The sequence below is a fragment of the Dendronephthya gigantea genome, unplaced genomic scaffold (genome assembly GCF_004324835.1).
Source record: "Dendronephthya gigantea isolate DGI-Jeju-01 unplaced genomic scaffold, DenGig_1.0 000094F, whole genome shotgun sequence".
NCBI classification, from domain to species: domain Eukaryota; kingdom Metazoa; phylum Cnidaria; class Anthozoa; order Malacalcyonacea; family Nephtheidae; genus Dendronephthya; species Dendronephthya gigantea.
Genome location: NW_021163104.1, coordinates 131,895 through 156,084, shown reverse-complemented (window position 1 = coordinate 156,084; position 24,190 = coordinate 131,895). Strand labels below are relative to the sequence as shown.

Below are 24,190 nucleotides of genomic sequence, written 5' to 3'. Positions count from 1 at the left end.
AGCATTAAATATATTGCGGTTAGGGAGAATGTTGTCTCTAAAGCAAAGTTCTCAAACGAATAGTTCTTACGGTTTATAAATCAACGAGGATACGCTCTATTATACTAAAATGCATAATCTACCTTTCCATAGATCACTCTGAAAAATGACATTCATCATAGAATAGCAACAATGAAAGGTTTGACTTTAGAAACTTCATAGTTTCCCCCGAGAAACGTGAACATATCACGCGTGAAAAAAAATCGAGTTCGTAGTAATCTTGCATTCAGTTTTCAATAATAACTTGTTTGGTTTTGAGTTAATTAAAAAAGCGAAAAAAGTAGTTAAATAAAACTAATTAGTTACATAAGTTATTGCATGTTAAAAAGTGCTTAATTGCCGCTTTATTTTAACTTCGACTTGAGATTAACTTGCACGAATAACTTTTTTTACCGGACATCGTTTTCCGTTAAGGTAAACGTTAAGCCGGTTTTCCACTAGCGATAATTTTCGCGCGAAGCGACTTTATTCCTTTGTATTTGACATGGACTTTGCACTATAATAGTTATAATATTATATAGCAACCCACTATAACGCACTTGATTGGCTGACACTTAATTAAACTAACAGTTCAAATTACACTTGCACGCATCTTCAGTTAATAACATTTGTATATAACTAATTCTTCTTTACTCAGCGACACACAATTATATAAAATGATAAAATAACAAAAATGACGTTGTTGCATTGATCTTCCAATTTGTATCCCGCTAATTCCAACCTCCGCTAAAGTTTTCTGCAATCGTCGTAGACACAACGCAGCAAACGAAGAATATTGAGGTATTAAGACGATCGAGACATCAACGTCTCTTATTTGGCAGTTTATGAACAGTCGTATAGCGCCGAGCATTAAATATATTGCGGTTAGGGAGAATGTTGTCTCTAAAGCAAAGTTCTCAAACGGATAGTTCTTACGGTTTATAAATCAACGAGGATACGCTCTATTATACTAAAATGCATAATCTACCTTTCCATAGATCACTCTGAAAAATGACATTCATCATAGAATAGCAACAATGAAAGGTTTGACTTTAGAAACGTCATAGTTTCCCCCGAGAAACGTGAACATATCACGCGTGAAAAAAAGTCGAGTTCGTAGTAATCTTGCATTCAGTTTTCAATAATAACTTGTTTGGTTTTGAGTTAATTAAAAAAGCGAAAAAAGTAGTTAAATAAAACTAATTAGTTACATAAGTTATTGCATGTTAAAAAGTGCTTAATTGCCGCTTTATTTTAACTTCGACTTGAGATTAACTTGCACGAATAACTTTTTTTACCGGACATCGTTTTCCGTTAAGGTAAACGTTAAGCCGGTTTTCCACTAGCGATAATTTTCGCGCGAAGCGACTTTATTCCTTTGTATTTGAGCAATTTGTTCCAGATGGTTGCAGTTGAGAGCTCTGGAAGAAAAGAAAGATGTCGCTTCGCGCGAAAAATATCGCTAGTGGAAAACCGGCTTTAAAGTCTGCATAACTGAATATTATAACTACGTCTAATGTTGAGAAAGGAAAATTTAAATCAGCGCTAAAAGACGTCCAAGAGATGTAAACTTTAAAACAAATCATTTTCAAAATCAACTCTAAACAGCATTTTTTGATTGGGTAAAAAGTAATATTCCTGATGCAATCTTTTGTTAATTGAAACTGAATGTTATAGCTGTCTCCGATAATGTAGAAAATGTCCTTTGATTAAGTTAGTAACAAATTATGTTGTCCACAAAATCTCCGTTGTTATGGCAACAATTGCTGATTAATAGTCTCATATAATTTATATGGTCAAACGTTTAGACTGTATAAGCTCGCATTCAAATATACATTGCAAGGAAATCCACAAAAAGTGGATTTTAGACGATATCTTAATATTTTCTATCTGCTCGCACGAAATTAATAAAATATTAATTGTTTGGTTCTTTGCCCTCTTGTGTTTACATTTCGAGTGAGTTATTTTCATCATTGCAACTGCGTGAAAATTTAAACTGTATAAGTCGCCATTCAATGCGCATTACCAGAAATTTGCGACATGATAATTTGCATGTATACTAATTTGCATTTAACTTTCAGCATAATGGCCTTCAACTTTTACTATAAAATACATAGAGTAAATATACAAAACTTAAGAATACCGTTGCCTTAGACCTTGCCTACTGTTTGCCGACCTCTAGATCGGTAGAGCAGCTGTTTAGAAACGTTTTGGTGACCAAATTTTTTAGCTTGGGCATTTCTGCAATCTGCCAAATTTAAAAATATATTGCTCAAAGTTTCATCCGTGTTCTGTCAACGAACTTATAAAATCGCTCACATTGATTCGAATATCTCGATTCAGGTAGTTGATGAATTGACGTGTAATATACCAAAAAAAATTGTTAAAGATATTGTCTTTCGTATTTGCGTATAAACTTTTCTGTACGGCTCGGATTGTCACTGCAATCACTTTAAAAAATATTATCAGTCCTATATCAGGAACTTGAACGATACGAAGGCTATATACACATTTGTTCACAATCAGTTGGCCGAACGTAGAAATACCTAAGGTAAGTAATTCGATCATTAAAACGTTGGGAAACGGCTGTTCTATTGACCCAGAGGTCGGCAAACAGTAGGCACGGTCTAGGACAACGGCATTTTTAGGTTTTGTATATTTACTATATGTATTTTATAGTAAAAGTTGAAGGCCATTATGCTGAAAGTTAAATGCAAATTAGTATAAATGCAAATTATCATGTCGCAAATTTCTGGTAATGATGCATTTTTTTAGCCTTTGACAGTTTTGTCAAAGTTGAGTTATCTTCAATAACTTTATATTGAATGTTTCCTTACAATATACGGCAATAAAAAATAATTTCACTTATTTCATTTGTTTCAAGTACTGTATGTGAATAAATATTGAAACTCTAACACTGGCAGCTGCTCATAAATATTACTGTTCCTTTTTAGCAAAAAATATGTTCATGCAAAGCTGTGTGTTAATGTATATATTATTTTAAATATTTTTTATCAAGTCATAATACATACGTTGATAAAAATAATACTCGTTTTATTTTATGGCTAGAAATACATGAAATGCAGCACCCCTCGCCATTTTCAACTATGAAAACAATCTCCTTCTCCTGGGCTTAGATGAGCTATAATTATAAGTTTTTATTATGGAATGACTCAATGGCAAGGCGTCGAAAGCCAATATTTTCATCATTTCGTACAAAATATAGTCACAACATTGAAGGTGATGTCACCCGTTTCCTACAGGCGTTTATATACAGGCGTTCAAAACAATACAAAATCTTCAAGTATAGACAGTCAGACACAGGCAGCTCAGACTTACATGCATCGTCTATATTATAACGACAAGGAAGGAAAGAGTTTATTAAAACATTACAGTTATAGTTTCGTAAATGTAAAAATTAATTATCCGCGAAATTACCTGAAGAAATGCCACAAAATCTACAGCCTAATAATCACCGATTTTCGCCCAACATTAGCCTGGAATTCCATGTTTTTAAACAACATCGAAAGACATCAAATTAGCAAAATAAAACAGGAATTCATACGAAATTTTGAGAAAACAATCCGTGGGTCACTTCGCCTAAGGAAACCTTATCTTTTCTAAAATATTAGCTAAACGCTTATCAGCGGTTGTGCGGGTCGTGCCTCTTTCATGGCATGTAGCGTGTGCACATGACATCATGGGAGTCCTAATTGGGAGAATATAAACCCCAGGACAACGATTTAACGGCCATTTAAGAACGAGTCTTTGGGATGAGAGATTGACCACAAGGAGTATAGGAGTCATGCTTCCCCCAAACGCCCACAATAAGCGCGCGTGTGTATGTGTATTGTTTTGCGCAGAAAACCCACTTGTTAGTAATCATCAGAACGGCTTCGATCTTTAAGGGCATCTATAACCTACAAACACCCAAATCAACATAAAATTTTGGTCACATTTTGCCAAACAAAGTGAGTGGGAATAAATTTTAATGTTTAAAATGACTTACCACAACTCTGTTATAAGATTATTGGAAATTATTTCAGGACTCAGTTGAACAATTGGTTTGCTTAGAACAGCAGCAAAATACTGATATGCTTACTAGCAAATAAATTATTCTTATTCTTATTATAAACCCTCAACAGCAAATAAATAATTTAAGGCATAATAATTAGTATCAACGTCTCTTATTTGGCAGTTAATTTATGAACAGTGGTATAGCGCCGAGCATTAAATATAATGCGGTTAGGGAGAATGTTGTCTCTAAAGCAAAGTTCTCAAACGGATAGTTTTTACGGTTTATAAATCAACGAGGATATGCTCTATTATACTAAAATGCATTATCGACCTTTCCATAGATAACTCTGAAAAATGACATTCATCATAGAATAGCAACAATGAAAAGTTTGACTTTAGAAAACTTCATAGTTTCCCCCGAGAAACGTGAACATATCACGCGTGAAAAAAAATCCAGTTCGTATAGGAGTCTTGCATTCCGTTTTCGATAATAATTTGTTCGGTTTTGAGTTAATTAAAAAAGCGCAAAAAGTAATTAAATAAAACTAAATAGTTACATAAGTTATTGCATGTAAAAAAGTGCTTTCCGCTTTATTTTAACTAACTTAATTAACTTGAGATTAACTGGCGCGAATAACTTTTTTTACCGAACATCGTTTTCCGTTAACGTAAACGTTAAAGTCTGCAAAATTGAATATTATAACTACGTCTAGGAAGGCAGTGCAAAAAAGATAATGTTGAGAAAGGGAAATTTAAATCAGCGCTAAAAGACGTCCAAGGGATGTAAACTTTAAAACAAGTCGTTTTCAAAATCAACTCCAAACAGCATTTATCGATTGGGTAAAAAGAAATATTCCTCATACAATCTTTTGTTGAAACTGAATGTTATATCCCCGATGATGTAGCGAAATGTCCTTTGATTAAGTTAGTAACAAATTATGAATTACACAATATTTACGTTGTTATGGCAACAATTGCTGAACGTGATGACTGATTAATAGTCTCATATATATAGGGTCAAACGTTTAAACTGTATAAGCTCGCATTCAAATATTCATTGCGAGCAAATCCACAAAAAGTAGTTTTTGGACGTTGTCTCTATTCTTTTCTATCTCCTCGCACAAAATAAATAAAATATTATTTTTTTGGTTCTTTGTTCTTTCCCGCTTGTGTTTACATTTCGAGTTATATTCAGCATTGCAACTGCATGAAAACTTAAACTGTAGCTAAGTTAGCCATTCAATGGGATGCATTTTTTTAGCCTTCGACAGTTTTGTCAAAGTTGGGTTATCTTCAAAACTTTATTTTGAATGTTTCTTATACGGCAATAAAAAATAATTTTATTCATTTCATTTGTTTCAAGTATTGTATATCAACAAGTATTTAAACTCTGAAACTGGCAGCTGCTCATAAATATTACTGTTCCTTTTTAGCAAAAAATGTGTTAATGCAAAGATGTGTGTTAATGTATATATTATTTTAAAAAAGCACGTGATAACACATATATTGATAAAAATAATACTCGTTTTTTTATGACTAGAAATACATGAAATGAAGCACCCCTCGCCATTTTCAACCATGAAAATAATATCATGGGCCTAGATTAGCTATAACTATAAGTTTATATTATGGAATGACTCAATGGCAAAGCGTCGATAGCCATTTTTATCATTTCGTACAAAATATAGTCATAACATTGAAGATGTCACTCGTTTTCTAAAGGCGTTTATAGACCCTACCAGCTTAGTAAACTGTTAAAATTTCAACATATGAGGCTTCAGAAAAAACATCAAAACAATACAAAATTTTGAAGTACAGACATAGGCAGCCCAGACTTTGACTGCGCGTGTGATACTTGCGCGCGTGCTTACTTTGTTTACATCGTCTATGTATAACGAAAAGTTTTATTTATAGGAAAGAGTTTATTAAAACATTACAGTTATAGTTTCGCAAATGTATAATTATTCGCGAAATTTCCTGAAGAAATGGCACAAAATCTACAGCCTAATAATCACCAAGGTTTGCACAACATTAGCCTGAAGTTTCCACGTTTTTAAACAACATCGAAAGACATCAAATTAGCGAAATAAAACAGGATTTCATACGAAATTTTGAGGTAACTATCTGCGGGTCACTTCGCCTAAGGAAACGTCATCTTTTTTAAAATATTAGCTAAACGCTTATCGGCGGTCGTGCGGTTAAGCCATTGACCGATGTCGGTCTAGTCCAGCATGGATTAGGTGCATGGAGAAGATATACAAAGGCCTGGGTTAGTAGTCGACTTTCCTGACACAGCTAATTGTTTTTAAAACCATCAAGTTGATCACTAATCTCTCATCTCTGAAAGCAAGGAATTAAGTCGCCCGCGGATAACAGAATCTATTTATACGCTTATTCCACGGGGGGGCGCAATAAATAGATCTGCTTAACGCGTCCCCCACCGTGGAATAAGCGTATAAATATATTCCGTTATTCGCGGGCTAGGAATTAAGGGAAAACCCTCCCACAGCTTAGCTATATCTGCGAAGTAAGACTTGTTGGTTTAAAATCATCTTCATGGAAGTTGGTGGCGTTGAATGGTTTCGGAATTGGTATTACAATAGATGGTTTAGGTTGCTTCGGAAAAATTCATATAAAAGTATGAACAAATAGATAACAGTGAACCGGTGTCTTCAGCTATTTTCGTCATTGCAACTGTGTGAAAATTTAAACTGTACAAGTCAGCCAATCAATGGGATGCATTTTAGCTTTGACAGTTTTGTCAAAGTTGGGTTATCTTTAACACTTTATTTTGAATGTTTCAGGTTGATGTCTTAGAGGCTAGCTACCTCCTTCATTGTATGTAGCGTGTGCACATGACATCATGGGAATCCTAATTGGGAGAATATAAACCCCAGGACAACGATTTAACGGCCATTTAAGAACAAGCCTTTGGGATGAGAGATTGACCACAAGGAATTACATCATGTATGAGTGCTTCCCCCAAACCCCTTCTCCTACAAAAAAACCACGCGCGTGTGTATGTGTATTGTTTTACGCAGAAAACCCACTTGTTAGTAATCCTTCGATAATTAAGGGCATTTATAACCTACAAACTCCCAAATCAACAAAATATTTTGGTCACATTTTGCGAAACAAAGTGAGTGAGAATAAATTTTAATGTGTAAAATTACTTACCACAACTCTGGTTACAAGGATATTGGAAATTATTTCTGGACTTTGAACAGTTGGTTTGCCTAGAACAGCAGCAAAATACTGATATGCATGCTAGCAAATAAATTATTCTTATTCTTATTATAAACACTCAACACCAAATCAATTATTGAAGTGCAAGCTGCATAATAAGCATTAACGTCTCTTATTTGACAGTTTATGAACAGTCGTATAGCGCCGAGCATTAAATATATTGCGGTAAAGGAGGATGTTGTCTCTAAAGCAAAGTTCTCAAACGGATAGTTTTTACGGTTTATAAATCAACGTGGATACGCTCCATTATACTAAAATGTATAATCTACCTTAATTTCCATAGATCACTCTGAAAATTTGAATGACATTCATCATAAAAATAATAGCAACAATGAATATATAGTTTGACTTTAGAAACTTCATAGTTTCCCCCGAGAAACGTGTACGTATCACGCGTGAAAAAAAATCGAGTAGTAATCTTGCATTCAGTTTTCGATATTAATTTGTTCGGTTTTGAGTCAATTAAAAAAGCGCAAAAAGTAATTAAATAAAACTAAATAGCTACATAAGTTATTGCATGTTAAAAAGTGCTTTCCGCTTTATTTTAACTTCAACTTGAGATTAACTGGCGCGAATAACTTTTTTTACCGAACATCGTTTTCCGTTAACGTAAACATTAAATTCTGCAAAATTGAATATTATAAGTACGTCTGGAGGGGGCTTTGCAAAAAAGATAATGTTGGGAAAAGGAAATTTAAATCAGCGCTAGAAGTCCAAGGGATGTAAACTCTAAAACAAGTCATTTTTAATTTTGAAAATCAACTCCAAACAGCATTTTTGATTGGGTAAAAATAAATATTCCTCATACAATCTTTTGTTGAAACTGAATGTTATATCCCCGATGATGTAGCAAAATGTCCTTTGATTAAGTTAGTAACAAATTATGTATTACACAATATTTACGTTGTTATGGCAACAATTGCTGAAGGTGATGGCTGATTAATAGTGTCAGATATATGGTCAAACGTTTGGACCGTATAAGCTCGCATTCAAATATACATTGCAAGCAAATCCACAAAAAGTGGATTTTTGACGATATCTTAATTTTTCCATTCTCCTCGCGCGAAATAAATAAAATATTGATTGTTTGTTTCTTTGCCGTCTTGAGTTTACATTTCGAGTTTTTTGGGATGCTGATATATATTATTTACTATATGTAATGTGACAAGTGAAGATATAGTTGTCATGAAAATTAGCTCATATGAATAAATTAAAATACACTTTTATACAGTTAGTTTATTTTTTGAACTTTCACTTCGGTTTTGGCTAGGCGTAGGGAAGAATCTCCTGTATGTAAATATACGACATTTATTACACTATTTTAAATATTTGGAAAAACTAAGAACCTACGTGTTAGTGCAGTGCACTTTTTATAAGGTAAACCTTATTTTAAATCTTCTTAGTTCTTTATTGTTCAACAACCTTATTTCATCTTTCCAAATTCACGTAGTCGTATCTTCATCGATGTTGATTTCAGAGAATAACGATAACCTGCCCAATGTTGACTCCATCAGCACGGGATGTGTGAGGGCCATAACAGGAAAAAACATTCAAATTGAATTGATGACAATGAAGATACCGCCAGCCTGCTTTGCATTTCACTGCACAGTTAGTTACCATTCCAAATATCATTGTCCTTGGTGCTGAAAGCCATACCGTTTTCATTTAATTTTTCAACGAGTCTGCAAAAGTAGATGCATGGCGTCTTAAAAATCAATAATGTAACACAACGAATAATTATGAGCATTAATATGGCAAAATCGTACAGTGTTTACAAACGAAACTTGATCAAAGCAATTACCCCCACATCACTGAATGAGTTAACAAAGAGGATGGAAAGAGCGGCAATGTATTTCCAACAGGTTCTGGTGTTGTCATGTAGTCTGCTCGAGGTCAAGACGGATTTTCGTTATCTGGTTACGTTACGTGTGAATATTAATTTACAAGATGTTATTCCGAAATTCCATGCAATCTTCTAACTTAATTCATGAGCTCAAGAGAGCTCATCTGAATACTAGATTATTAAGGCACACATTATGAGGAATCGCGTCTTATAGAGACCAAGGAACCTGCATATAAAAACATTTCAAATTGACCTCCTTACAATGTCCTGAATAAATACAGAACAATAATTATAGAGAAATTGCAATCGATTAAAAAATTTATGGTGAGATCGGTTATATTTTGAATTGAAACAGAGTGTTTCGTGAAGAATAGGGGGTGAAACTGCATTTCCGTGATAGAAAGATGTAAATAACGATATACTTGAATTCAGAGTTCTTGAAACACTCTAAATACCAGTAATCTATCAGTATCTGAATACAACAGGGCCGGTGTGAGCTTCTTCACCACATAAAGGAAAGCGTTCTTAGTTTCTCGTTTCTAACGAGGCCGTGGTAATTGAAACTGGCGTATTAGTTTCTGCGATCAGCTATCGCTTTCCATTTTATGTTTTAGCGTAAATAAAGGTTTAAAAGTCATCATCTACTTATATGACTGTAAGCGGATGCAAAAAACACGATTCTGCTCATTTCTGTTGTGATCTAGCTACGAAATTAGATCGTTTTTTTATCCGTATTTACTGAAACAGATGTTAATATTAAAACTGAGGTCCTCACGGGTGTCATTCAGTTAACTTTGGGTCTTAAACACAACATCACGTCTGACATTGACAATTCACCGTCTCGAGACAAACTACACGAGATATTTCTTCAAGCACGGCGTAACGGGGATTTGGAAAGCTATAGAAAATTTCGTAATTAAAGTTTCCGACAAATTACAAAGGTAACGGGATTATGACATTCTCCTGAAGCAATGGTGAATAATTAACCAGATAAATATTTTAACAAAAAATACACAGAATGCTACTTTATACACCTTTCCACCCTCAGTTATGTGCTGAGAATGGTTTATGACCAAAACCTCTTTTAAACCTCTTTTGACCATCACAGCCGGGCTGGTTGTTCAAAGGCAGACTAAAATGGCTTAAGCTAGAGATAAATTTTATTCCGTGGGGTTATAATTTATTGCGTTGTTCGAAACGAATTAGTGTGCTAACCCATGGGCTAAATTTAACCCACCTCGATCACCATGTGTGTCAACTTACTAATCTCCCGGCTAACACTGGTTAAACTAATCTAGGTTTAGATTTTAAAGATTTTAACAGGTTTCGCTGACTAACTCTGGGACAAGGCTCCTCAGTTGTAGACATATCATGCACGCAAATTTAATCATGCATTTGCTCTCTTCTTCATCATTAAACGATAATTAACATATTTTTCAAATCCGGGTTGATGAGCTTTGCAAGACGAATGCCATTGGTAAGTTTCGCTAAAATACAATAGATACGTGACGAGAAAGGAGCCATTTTTTTCATAAACCTGATCAATAACATAGTTAATGACTTGTATTGTACTTTTATTTAGTCTCCAAACTGTGTATATTCTATTAACTACGGGTTAGGCTAATGGTAGGAAAAAAATCTCTATTCTAAATATTTTGAAAAACTAACAAGACACGTATTAGTGCACTACATTTTTTGTAAAGTAAACCTTATGTCTTTTTATTGTTCAACATCTTTATTTCTTCTTTCCAAATTCACGTCGTCGTATCTTCAACGATGTTGATTTCAGAGAATAACGATATCCTTTCCAATGGTCCCAGACGACTCCATCACCGTACGATGTGTGTTTGCCATAATGATACAAACCATTCAAATTGGATTGAAAACCATCATAAAACCACCAGGCACCTTTGAATTTCACCGCACAGTTACCATTATCCCAAATATCATTGTCAGAGTCCTTGGTGCTGAAAGCCATACTGTCATGTCTGCTCAACGAGTCTCCTGCTGTACCTTAATTAATGCAAAAAAATCAATTAATTATTATTATACTTAACCAGGATAACCACATCACCTATATATAGTGTTTTACAGTGGGATCCTGCAAATAATGGTAATAGAACGAATAGGAGTGCAATAATTAATGCACGTAATCGAATGTCCTGAGATTTTTGTTTTGTTAAAAGTTTAGCAAATTTTCCAAATGGAGATATTTTACGTTTCTCGAGTTAATACAAAAACTGCCTCGTTTCAATTATATTTATGGATCACTCATTGATAATATTCTTATAATTTATACGATATTTAATATACTGGATTTAATAGTTCACTGCAAAGTTGATTGCATAGAGAGCTGGACTATCTTATAATTTTATAAAAATATGAATCAGTTTAGTGTAAAATGCTTACCATGAGACCCTCCAACATTCAACTTGTATTTCTCACGTTCACTGCTGACATTAAATGAATCATAATGAGCGTATGCAGTGTTTCCAGAGAAATCTTCCATGTCGATACGAAGTTCATTTTGTGAAATATTTGTCATCCTGTGTATTTTGTCAAGACCAAGCCAATATTCTCCGCTCAAGTTACCAAAACCTTGTTTGTAATCTTCCCATCCTCGGTAAAAGTCAACACTTCCATCAAGACGACGTTGAAATACAGTCCATCCTCCACCTGATGTTGTCATATCACAAAACACTTTGAAACTTCCCTTTCCATCTGGATTAATTTCATAAATGCCGCTTTTATTCTTTCCCTTTTCATAAAAATCAGCGCAGTGGAGACCTAAAAAATCACGGATTTATATCACAATTTAGCGGCCTGTGGTTAATAAATACAATAATAATTTATTGTAAACGGGTTTAAAACCTCTTGAATTAGTTTCCGTGGGAATGAAAATAAAATAGCTTTTAACGTTCCGTCTCTTCTTTGGGTTCAGCTTTCAAAAATGTATACATCCTAAACTTTAAAATTGTTCAGGAAAAAACAAACTAAAGCAACTAAACCACCCATGCATATACGCATTTTAACTGCCCTGTTTATAAACTGAAAAGTTCCTCTGGAAACTTGTGCCCCACAAAGAAAAAATTTAGATTCTTTCTACGCCCCAGGAAAATATAATTATATTGATTTTGTGGCACTTTACTCGATGAAGGATAATTAAAAAAAGAAGGTTTGAGACTTTTCATTTTGAGAGGAAATCACAACTAAAATTCAGTGAGGGAACAGTTAAGAAAAATGAGTCAAATTTGAGTTGCATATGAAAAATCGATTATAATAATCTTGCCTGAACATGTTTTCCCATTTCCAGCAAATCCTCTGCGACAATGACATTCGTAGGAGCCAATAGTGTTATTGCAGGTGGCGTTTGAGTGACATTTGTGAGTTCCCAGGGAACACTCGTCAACGTCTGAAATAAACCATCTTGTCAGGAGAATAGTCGATGACCACTTACATTGTTTGATATAATTTATCTCCATGCATTGCATTGCATTAAATTGCATTTAAGAAATTTATCCGTCAAAAGAATGCTGGTACACTCGACTTCATAAGAGAGAACAATGTCGTACCAGATTCCTTACTTACAGCTAGAAGTGCTTATATCGATGAGTCTGTCTACTTGGTTCGAACCCCTAGCTATATAAAAAAGTCGATTAAAATAATCTTGCCTGAACATGTTGTCCCATTTCCAGCAAATCCTCTGCGACAGTGACATTCGTAGAAGCCAATGGTGTTATTGCATGTTGCGTTTGAGTGACATTTGTGAGTTCCCAGGGAACACTCGTCAACGTCTGAAATAAATGTGTGTATCATTTCCACTCAAAACTAGGACCCAGAGTCTTAATTCAGTGATTCAGTCACCTACTCGTAGGAATTACGATTCTTAATCCACACCAACTACGCTCGTTCTTCTAAGTTATCTCTGTAGCTAATGCAGAAGCATTGCAGATTGCACCGGGGTCGCAAAGGCGTATATAGCTTAATTTGATTCCTGGCGGAGTACCGATATTTGACACACTTTCCTCATCTCATCCTGGCTTTAATTGAGTGAATCCCACTCAAAATTAAGGCAATGTAATTTTCGCTGTAATAGCATCTCTCCAGCCTGAAAACATTTTATTTTTCATATTATTTTTGAAGTTAGACTACTGTTCTCACAAATGTTTCAAGCAACTTCTTCCGGCTCGATCAACATTTCTACTTCGCCAGCGAATAGCCATGGTTTTTGCTAAGGGTTAGGGTTCGAGTCCCTACCACAAACAAAAACTTCATTAAACTGAGAGGTCCCGCTCGAGGTTCATTGATACGTATTGCATTGATGTGGCGCATATATTGACAGAAGATTTAAAACATTTCTCATTGCATAATATTATAATAGTTACTAAAATAATTTAGTTAATATTAAAAATCTCGTAGTTTTTTTCCGAATGATATGGATAAATATAAAGCAAATTACCTGATTTCCTGGTAAGATTTTCTTCTTCAACCGCCTTCTTTGCCTACACAAAATTGATTACAAAAAATACTGAAGTTAATAAAAAATTGATTTTAATCTTTATACATTAATAATTAATATATTAGCATAAGTTATAGTATCATATCGAGTGCAATTACGGATTACCAAGCACGAGTGAGTTTTTTAGGCTGCAAAACAGCGCGAGTCCGAAGGACGAGCGGTATTAATAGTCTTTAAAGACTCACGAATCCATGTTTATCTTCGAGACAATAAATTAAAGCGATTGTGTAAAAGCCTTTCATAGCCCAATATGACTTTGGAAAACGACGTATAAAGCTCACATATAAATAAACTGCATCCCTCTTCATACAGTAAACACAGAAATATTATGAACAACTACATAATAATATAGAAACGTACCGGTTTAAAACATTTCAAAGCTTTATATAGAGCGTAAAACCGTTTTCGCTTTTTTTTCTTGAAGAGCAACCCTTTTTGTTTTTGATAAATGTTTCATGATGATTTTCATTGCATCTGTAATAATTTTTCCATTTTATTTGGTGAAGTTTTTGAAAACAATTTGATAAAAAAATACCAATTTCTTACTCAGTTCATCGGAAAGTTGCTGATTAACGATTTCCACTCATTTAAATTTTGCGCATGCGCAGACCTAACAAAGCCATCCAACGTCAATGACCTTTTTGATTCCGCTATGTTCGGTCACAATAACCGGGGAATAAGAGTGAACGAGATTTTATAAAGAGTGGTACTAAAAATCACAGTATAGAGAAAATACATATTACTACAATTTAATAATAACAATATTTTCTTGTGTAATGAGAACAGAAAGTTGTGCGAAGAACTCGAAATAGCTCTTCCTATCTTGTTTTCCCACCGATTTTTTCTCGCTCTCTCTAACTCCCAGGCGTGTTTGTATAACTGTATAGAAACACGGAAAATGTTTTCTATATTTTCTTAAATATCATTTAATTTATCAATCTTACTGCTTCAACATTTCGCATCAATATCCAATCTCCGGTCAGTTTCGTTTCTTCTTTCTTTCTAGTAACGTTTGTCAGTTGACAATTTTCAACATTTTTTGTTGTTCTGTAGTTGAATCCAACACATTTGTCTTCGTCTTTGCAGTGAGTGTGACATCCTAACATGACAACTGAAGATGTAACATTGTGTCTTGATATTATTTCATCCGCAGGCAATGATGGACCTCCTAAAAATTTCAACAAAATTCTTGAAAGACAAATATTTTAATCTCCAAATTTAAACTAAAATTATGTGTTTTATTCTGGACTGATTTCACCATATGAAACGTTTTAATGGTGTTTCAATGGTTAATTTTTTCTCTTACTTTTTTCGACAATACTCACCTTTTATAATTGTGTCGTAATTCGTCGGGGAACATTGGTTTGCTGAAATTTTTCCGATAAGAAGCAACAGCAAGCTCAAGCTGGCCGCTACAGACATCGTTTAAATCTTCTCTTGTCTGACTCGGTAATTCTGGAAGATATTTTTCATACGAGTTATGACCAAGAAAAGACCAATAGAAAATGATAGATCGTGAGATATGATGTTGCCTGTGTTTCGTGAAAATTTGAAAATTCAATTAAGTTGTTATAGCCACGTAATCCACTTACACGCGCTTCAATGAGATGCATTTTAGCCTTTGACAGTTACGACAAAGATTGCATGGGTTAGCTTCAACACTTTGTTTTGAACGTTGCCTTACAATATACGACAATAAAAAATAATTTCATTTATTTCATTTGTTTCAAAAAATTAATTCTGTATCAACGTGCATAAATATTTTAAAGTTTTACACTGACATGTTTTATGGTGAAGCTAGATCAAGATGTGTGTTAAAGTTATTATTAAACAAAAGCGCGCCATAACACACATATTTAACCGACGCTGCAATAGCCAGATATTTTGCGAATGCCAGTTTAGCCAAGATGGAGATTAATTGTGCGACATGATTGAGCCAAGCTCGTGACTGACGATCATTCTCGTGAGCACGTAGTTTGCTTAATTGATACAGTTTGTTTATTAATTTTTTCCCACATGGCGCTAGCGAACTTTGGTCTCTTATTTCACAAACTAAATTTTTAAACGGCGTGATCATGAAATAATCTAAAACTATGAAGAATATTCAATGCATCATCTAAAATAGCTTCAGTTTTTAAAGGGCTTGGAGGAAAGCGCTTCTGATTGTCACGTTCAAGCTCATATAGACTCAGCTTTAAGTAATTTTTTTAATCATAGATCAGTCGAATGCTATATACTGTTCAACTAGCGTGTGTTGGTTGGTCAAGTTGATGTCTTAGAGGCTAGCTATACTTTCTTGGCATTTAGCGTGTGTACATAACTTTGGTTATAAGATATATTGGAAATTATTTCAGGACTTTGAACAATTGGTTTGCTTAGAACAGTAGCAAAATACTGATATGCGTACTAACAAATAAATTATTCTTATTCTTATTATAAACACTCAACAGCAAATAAATTATTTAAGTGCCAGCTGCATACTAAGCATCAACGTCTCTTATTTGACAGTTTATGAACAGTCGTATAGCGCCGAGCATTAAATATAATGCGGTTAGGAGAATGTTGTCTCTAAAGCAAAGTTCTCAAACGGATAATTCTTACGGTTTATAAATCAACGAGGATACGCTGTATTATACTAAAATGCATAATCTACCTTTCCTGAGATCACTCTGAAAAATGACATTCATCATAGAATAGCAACAATTGGTCGTTTGAGCTTAGAAACTTCATAGTTTCCCCCGAGAAACGTGTACACATCAAGCGTGAAAAAAAGTTTTCGATAATAACTTGTTCGGTTTTAAAACTAAATAGTTATATAAGTTATTGCATGTTAGGAAGTGCTTTCTGCTTTTTTTAAACTTCGACTTGAGATTAACCGGCGCGAATAACTTTTTATACCGGACATCGTTTTCCGTTAACGTAAACGGTAAAGTCTGCGTAATTGAATATTATAAGTACGTCTGGAGGGGGCTTTGCTAAAAAGGTAATGTTGAGAAAGGGAAATTCAAATCAGCAGTAAAACAAGTTCAAGGGTTGTAAAGTTTAAAACAAGTCGTTTTCAAAATCAACTCCAAACAGCGTTTTTCGATTGGGTAAAAAGAAATATTGCTAATACAATCTTTTGTTGAAACTGAATGTTATATCCCCGATAATGTAGCAAAATGTTCTTTGATTAAGCTAGTAACAAATTATGTAGTACGCAATATTTACGTTGTTATGGCAACAATTGCTGAACGTGATGACTCGAATAGTCTCATGAATAGTCTCATGCATATAATTTATATTGTCAAACGTTTAAACTGTATAAGCTCGCATTCAAATATTCATTGCGAGCAAATCCACAAAAAGTGGTTTTTGGACGTTATTTCTATTCTTTTCTATCTTCTCGCACGAAATGAATAAAATATTCATTGTTTGGTTCTTTGTCCCGCTTGTGTTTACATTTCGAGTGAGTTATTTTCATCATGGCAACTGCGTGAAAATTGCATAAGTCAAAATTTAAAATTTAATAGCGTTTCAATCGAAAGACTCTTTAAAACAAAATCTCTTGGTGTCTTAATTGAAGAGAATCTAACTTGGTGTTACCATATCGACAAAAATAACTAAAAAAGTAGCTTCTGGTATCGGCGTTTTAAGCGTTTGAGGTCTGTTGTTTCATCAGAAACATTATAATTTATCTATCAAGCTCTAATACAACCTCACTTTGACTATTGTAACGTCGTATGGGGGAACTGTGGAAAGACCTTAGCCAATCAACTCCAGAAACTACAAAACCGAGCAGCTCGAGTATTTTTAAATTTGACGCGGATGCAGGACATATAATGGAAATTTTAGGATGGGACAATCTATTAAATACGCAACGCCAAATTCAGAAAGCGTTGATGGTTTATAAGTCTACACACGGTCTCACTCCGGAATATTTACATTCCAAATTTATAAATCGTAACGATGTAACTAAATATTCACTCAGACTGAGACTCTGTGAACAAGCTTGCTGTTCCATTACCCCGCACCAATTATCTTATTAACAACTTTAAATATAGTGGCGCGGTCTTGTGGAACAGCCTACCTACTAATATCAGACAAGTAGAGTCCCTAAATGAATTTAAAATTGTTGAAACGTTATATTCGATAAACACGGCATTCATGGAAAACAGGTTCATTTGTATTTGTATTATATATTTTAGTGTGTATATATTTATAGTTTAATGCATGTAGCTACAATTTGTAACCCGGATGAATCCACCGTGGATAAATAAAGTTCAGTTCAGTTCAGTTGAGTTCAGTCAGCCATTCAATGGGATGCATTTTAGCCTGTGACAGTTATGTCAAAGATTGGGTTATCTTCAACACTTTATTTTGAATTTCTCTTCACAATATACGGCAATAAAAAATAATTTTATTCATTTCACTTGTCTCAAGTGCTGTATGTGAACAAATATTTAAACTCTGACACTGGCAGCTGCTTATAAATGAATATATTACTGTTCCTTTTTAGCAAAAAATGTGTTAATGCAAAGATGCATGTGTGTTAATTTATATATTATTTAACAAAAGCACCTCAAAACACATCAGTAAATTATATTGATAAAAACAATAATTGTTTTATTTTATGATTAGCAATACATGAAATGCAGCACCCCTCGCCATTTTAAACACAGAAAATAATATCCTGGGCCTGGATTAGCTATAACTATAAGTTTATATTATGGAATAACTCAATGGCAAAGCGTCGAAAGCCAATATTTTCATCATTTCGTACAAAATATAGTCACAACTTTGAAGGTGATATCATTCGTTTGCTACAGGGGTTTATAGACCCTACCAGCTTAGTAAACTGTTAAAATTTCAATAAATCTTCAAGTACAGACATAGGCAGCCCAGACTTTGACTGCGCGTGTGATACTTGCGCGCGTGCTTAAAACATTACAGTTTTGGTTTTTAAATGTAAAAATTAATCATCCGCGAAATTACCTAAAAAAAGCATCAAAATCTACTCCTAATAATCACCGATGCTTGCACAACACTAGCCTGAAGTTTCCACGTTTTTAAACAACATCGAAAGACATAAAACAGGAATTCATATACGAAATTTTGAGGAAACTATCCGCGGGTCACCTCGCCTAAGAAAACCTCATCTTTTTTAAAAATTTAATATTAGCAAACGATTATTAGCGGTGGTGCGAGTAACCCATTATTTATTCAACCGGAATGGAATATTCAACCCGCATGCACGGCAAACGCCAAACCGCTAGCAAAGTTTGTTTTTTAACTCCACTCTCTTTAAGTGTGCAGCAATTTCGCTAAGTTACAAACGTTCTACATAAAACTTGTGATGTTCGGCAGGAAGGTAAGAAAGCAATAGGCTATTTCTGATGTATTTAGAAAAGCAGCAAATTCAGCTTTGCCGTATGTGTTTCACGTTCGCCGTATAAAATTTAATGCTTGAACGTCTGAGGGTGTATGCAGTCGTTCAAGCATTAAATTTTATACGGCGAACGTGAAACACATACGGCAAAGCTGAATTTGCTGCTTTTCTAAATACATCAGTAATAGCCTATTGCTTTCTTACATTACTGCTGAACATCATAAGTTTTATGCAGAACGTTTGTAATTTAGCGAAATTGCCGCAAACTTAAAGAGAGTGGAGTTAAAACACTAACATTGTTTGCGGTTTGGCGTTTGCCGTAAACGTCAAACTAAAGGTCTCTAATGATTGACGCCGGTCTAGTCCAGCATGGATTAGGTGCATGGAGAAGATATACCAAGGCCTGGGTTAGTAGTGGACTTCACGGACACAGCTAATTGTTTAACATCAAGTTGCTCACTAATCTCTCATTTCTGAAAGCAAGAAATTAAGTAGCCTGCGAATAACAAAATCTATTTATACGCTTATTCCACGGTGGGGGAAATCCAATAAATAGATCAATTTATCACGCGTTTCCCTCCCACCGTAACCGTTGTCTTTAGCTATTTTCAGCATTGCAACTGTGTGAAAATTTAAACTTTATAACTCAGCTATTCAATGAGATGCATTTTAGCCTTTGACAGTTTCGTCAAAGTTGGGTTATCTTCAACACTTTATTTTGAATGTTTGAGGTTGATGTCTTAGAGGCTACACACACATGTGCACTTGACATCATGGGAGTCCTAATTGGGAGAATATAAACCCCAGGACAACGATTTAACGGACATTTAAGAACGAGTCTTTGGGATGAGAGATTGACCACAAGGAATTACATCCAAAGGAGTGCTTCCCCCAAACCCCTTCTCCCACAAAAAAAAATTACGCGTGTGTATGTGTATTGTTTTGCGCAGAAAACCCACTTGTTAGTAAAACTTCGATCATTGAGGGCATCTATAACCTATAAACTCCCAAATTAACAAAAAATTTTGGTCACATGGGAATAAAATTTAATGTTTAAAATGACTTACCACAACTCTGGTTACAAGATAATTGGGAATTATTTTAGGACTTTGAACAGTTGGTTTGCCTAGAACAGCAGCAAAATACTGATATGCATGCTAGCAAATAAATTATTCTTATTCTTATTATAAACACTCAACAGCAAATAAATTATTTAAGTGCAAGCTGCATAATAAGCATCAACGTCTCTTATTTGACAGTTTATGAACAGTCGTATAGCGCCGAGCATTAAATATAATGCGGTTAGGGAGAATGTTGTCTCTAAAGCAAAGTTCTGAAAAAGAATAGTTTTTACGGTTTATAAATCAACGAGGATACGCTCTATTATACTAAAATGCATAATCGACCTTTCCTGAGATCACTCTGAAAAATGAAATTCATCATAGAATAGCAACAATGCGGAAAGGTTTGACTTTAGAAACTTCATAGTTTCCCCCGAGAAACGTGAACATATCACGCGTGAAAAAAAATCGAGTTCGTAGTAATCTTGCATTCAGTTTTCGATAATAACTTGTTCGGTTTTGAGTTAAATAAAAGAGCGAAAACAGTAGTTAAATAAAACTAAATATAGTTATATAAGTTATTGCATGTTAAAAAGTGCTTTCCGCTTTATTTTAACTTCGACTTGGGATTAACTGGCGCGAATAACTTTTTTTACCGGACATCATTTTCCGTTAACGTAAACGGTAAAGTCTGGGTAATTGAATATTATAAGTACGTCTGGAGGGGGCTTTGCAAAAAAGGTAGACTTTAAAAAAAGTCGTTTTCAAAATCAACCCCAAAAAGCATTTTTCGATTGGGTAAAAAGAAATATTAATTCCTCATACAATCTTATGTTGAAACTGAATGTTATATCCCCGATGATGTAGCAAAATGTCGTTTGATTAAGTTAGTAACAAATTAATTAGTACACAATATTTACGTTGTTATGGCAACAATTGCTAAACGTGATGACTGATTAATATTATAGTTTCATATAATTTATATGGTCAAACGTTTAAACTGTATAAGCTGGCATTCAAATATTCATTGCGAGCAAATCCACAAAAAGTGGTTTTTGGACGTTATCTCTATTCTTTTCTATCTCCTCGCACAAAATAAATAAAATATTAATTCTTTGCTTCTTTGCCCCGCTTGTGTTTACATTTCGAGTGAGTTGTATTCATCATGACAACTGCGTGAAAATTTAAACTGCATCAGTCAAAATTTAAAATTTAATAGCGTTCCAATCAAAAGAGTCTTTACAACAAAATCTCTTTGTGTCTTAATTGATGAGAACCTAACCTGGAGTTATCATATCGACAAAATAACTAAAAAAGTAGCTTCTGGTATCGGCGTTATTAAGCGTTTGAAGTCCGTTGTTTCATCAAAAACATTATAATTTATCTATCAAGCTCTAATACAACCTCACTTTGACTATTGTAACGTCGTATGGATGAACTGTGGAAAGACCTTAGCCAATCAACTCCAGAAACTACAAAACCGAGCAGCTCGAGTATTAACCTTTTCAAACTTTGACGCTGATGCAGGACATATAATGGAAATTTTAGGATGGGACAATCTAAATACGCAACGCCAAATTCAGAAAGCGTTGATGGTTTATAAGTCTACACACGGTCTCACTCCGGAATATTTACATTCCAAATTTATAAATCATATAACGATGTAACTAAATATTCACAGAGACTGAGACTCTGTGAACAAGCTTGCTGTTCCATTACCCCGCACAAATTATCTTAAAAACAGCTTTAGATATAGTGGTGCGGTCTTGTGGAACAACCTACCTAGTAATATCAGACAAGCAGAATCCCTAAATGAATTTGAAAAACGTTATATTCGATAAAAACGGCATTCATGGAAAACAGGTTCATTTGTATTTGTATTATATATTTTAGTGTGTATATAATTATAGTTTAATTGCATGTAGCTACAATTTGTAACCCTGATGAATCCACCGTGGATAAATAAAGTTCAGTTCAGTTCAGTTCAGTCAGCGATTCAATGGGATGCATTTTAGCCTTTGGCAGTTATGTCAGAGATTGGGTTATCTTGAACACTTTATTTTGAATTTTTCTTGACATTTACGGCAATAAAAAATAATTTCATTCATTTCACTTGTCTCAAGTGCTGTATGTGAACAAATATTTAAACTCTGGCACTGGCAGCTGCTCATAAATAAATATTACTGTTCCTTTTTAGCAAAAAATGTTTTATGCAAAGATGCATGTGTGTTAATTCATATATTATTTAACAAAAGCACCTCAAAACACATCAGTAAATTATATTGATAAAAATAATACTTGTTTTATTTTATGACTAGCAATACATGAAATGCAGCACCCCTCGCCATTTTAAACCAAGAAAATAATATCCTAGGCCTAGGTTAACTATAACTATAAGTTTATATTATGGAATAAGTCAATGGCAAAGCGTCGATAGCCAATAATTTTATCATTTCGTACAAAATATAGTCACAACATTGAAGGTGATATCATTCGTTTTCTACAGGCGTTTATAGACCCTATACCAGCTTATGTAACTGTTAAAATTTCAACAAAATCTTCAAGTACAGACATAGGCAGCCCAGACTTTGACAGCGCGTGTGATACTTGCGCGCTTGCTTAAAACATTACAGTTCTAGTTTCGTAAATGTAAAAATTAATTATCCGCGAAATTACCTGAAGAAATGCCACAAAATCTACAGCCTAATAATCACCGATGTTTGCACAACATTAGCCTGATGTTTCCACGTTTTTAAACATGATCGAAAGACATCAAATTTTGAAATAAAACAGGAATTCATACGAAATTTTGAGGAAACTATCCGCGGGTCACTTCGCCTAAGGAAACTTCATCTTTTTTAAAATATTAGCAAACGATTATATTCGCGGTCGTGCGGGTAAGCCATTGATCGACGCCGGTCTAGTCAAGCATGGATTGGGTGCATGGAGAAGATATACCAAGGCCTGGGTTAGTAGTTGACTTCACGGACAGAGCTAATTGTTTAACATCAAGTTGCTCTCTAATCTCTTATCTCTGAAAGCAAGGAATTAAGTAGCCTGCAAGTGACAGAATCTTTTTATACGCTTATTCCACGGTGGGAAAACGCAATAAATAGATCTATTTATCGCGTTTCCCCCCCTACCGTGGAATAAGCGTATAAACTTATTCCGTTATTCGCATGCTAGGAATTAAGGAATGGTTTGAAATGATCTTCAATAGAAGTTGGTGGCGTTGAATGTTTTCGGAATTGGTATTACAACTTGTCGTTTAGGTTGTTTTGGATAAATTCATATAGAAGTATTAACAAATAGATAACATTGAACCGTTGTCTTTAGCTATTTTCATCATAACAACTGTATGAAAACTTAAATTGTATAACTCAGCCATTCAATGGGATGCATTTTAGCCTTTGACAGTTTTGTCAAAGTTGGGTTATCTTCAACACTTTATTTTGATTGTTTCAGGTTGATGTCTTAGAGGCTAGCTACCTCTTTCATGGCATGTAGCGTGTGCACATGACATCATGGGACTCGTAATTAGGAGAATAAACCCCAGGACAACGATTTAACGGTCATTTAAGAACGAGTCTTTAGGATGAGAGATTGACCACAAGGAATTACATCCTGTAGGAGTGCTTTCCCCAAACCCCTTCTCCCACAAAAAAAATTACGCGTATGTATGTGTATTGTTTTGCGCAGAAAACCCACTTGTTCGTAATCCTTCGATCATTAAGGGCATCTATAACCTATAAACTCCCAAATCAACAAAAAATTTTGGTCACATGGGAATAAATTTTAATGTTTAAAATGACTTACCACAACTCTGGTTATAAGATTATTGGAAATTATTTCAGGACTTTGAACAGTTGGTTTTTTCTAGAACAGCAGCAAAATACTGATGCATGCTAGCAAATAAATTATTCTTATTCTTATTATAAACACTCAACAGCAAATAAATTATTTAAGTGCAAGCTGCATAATAAGCATCAACGTCTCTTATTTGACAGTTTATGAATAGTCGTATAGCGCCGAGGATTAAATATAATGCGGTTAGGGAGAATGTTGTCTCTGAAGTAAAGTTCTGAAACGGATAGTTTTTCCGGTTTATAAATCAACGA

General features: G+C 34.4%; 1 protein-coding gene and 2 pseudogenes across 1 annotated transcript; 1 reads left to right on the top strand and 2 right to left on the bottom strand.

Annotated features, from left to right (window-relative positions):
- Positions 1-10,713: 10,713 nt before the first annotated feature.
- LOC114533788 lies at positions 10,714-11,930 on the bottom strand (annotated as a pseudogene).
- A 439-nt stretch (positions 11,931-12,369) lies between these two features.
- On the bottom strand, positions 12,370-15,065 carry LOC114533713 (protein kinase C-binding protein NELL2-like). Its single transcript, XM_028555310.1, has 5 exons — positions 14,969-15,065; positions 14,588-14,811; positions 13,584-13,626; positions 12,796-12,918; positions 12,370-12,536 (listed from the first exon to the last, which is right to left on the bottom strand). Exons 1-5 carry the CDS (start codon positions 15,063-15,065, stop codon positions 12,370-12,372), a joined length of 654 nt encoding a protein of 217 aa, XP_028411111.1.
- Positions 15,066-20,943: 5,878 nt separating this feature from the next.
- On the top strand, positions 20,944-21,913 carry LOC114533712 (annotated as a pseudogene).
- Positions 21,914-24,190: the final 2,277 nt, after the last annotated feature.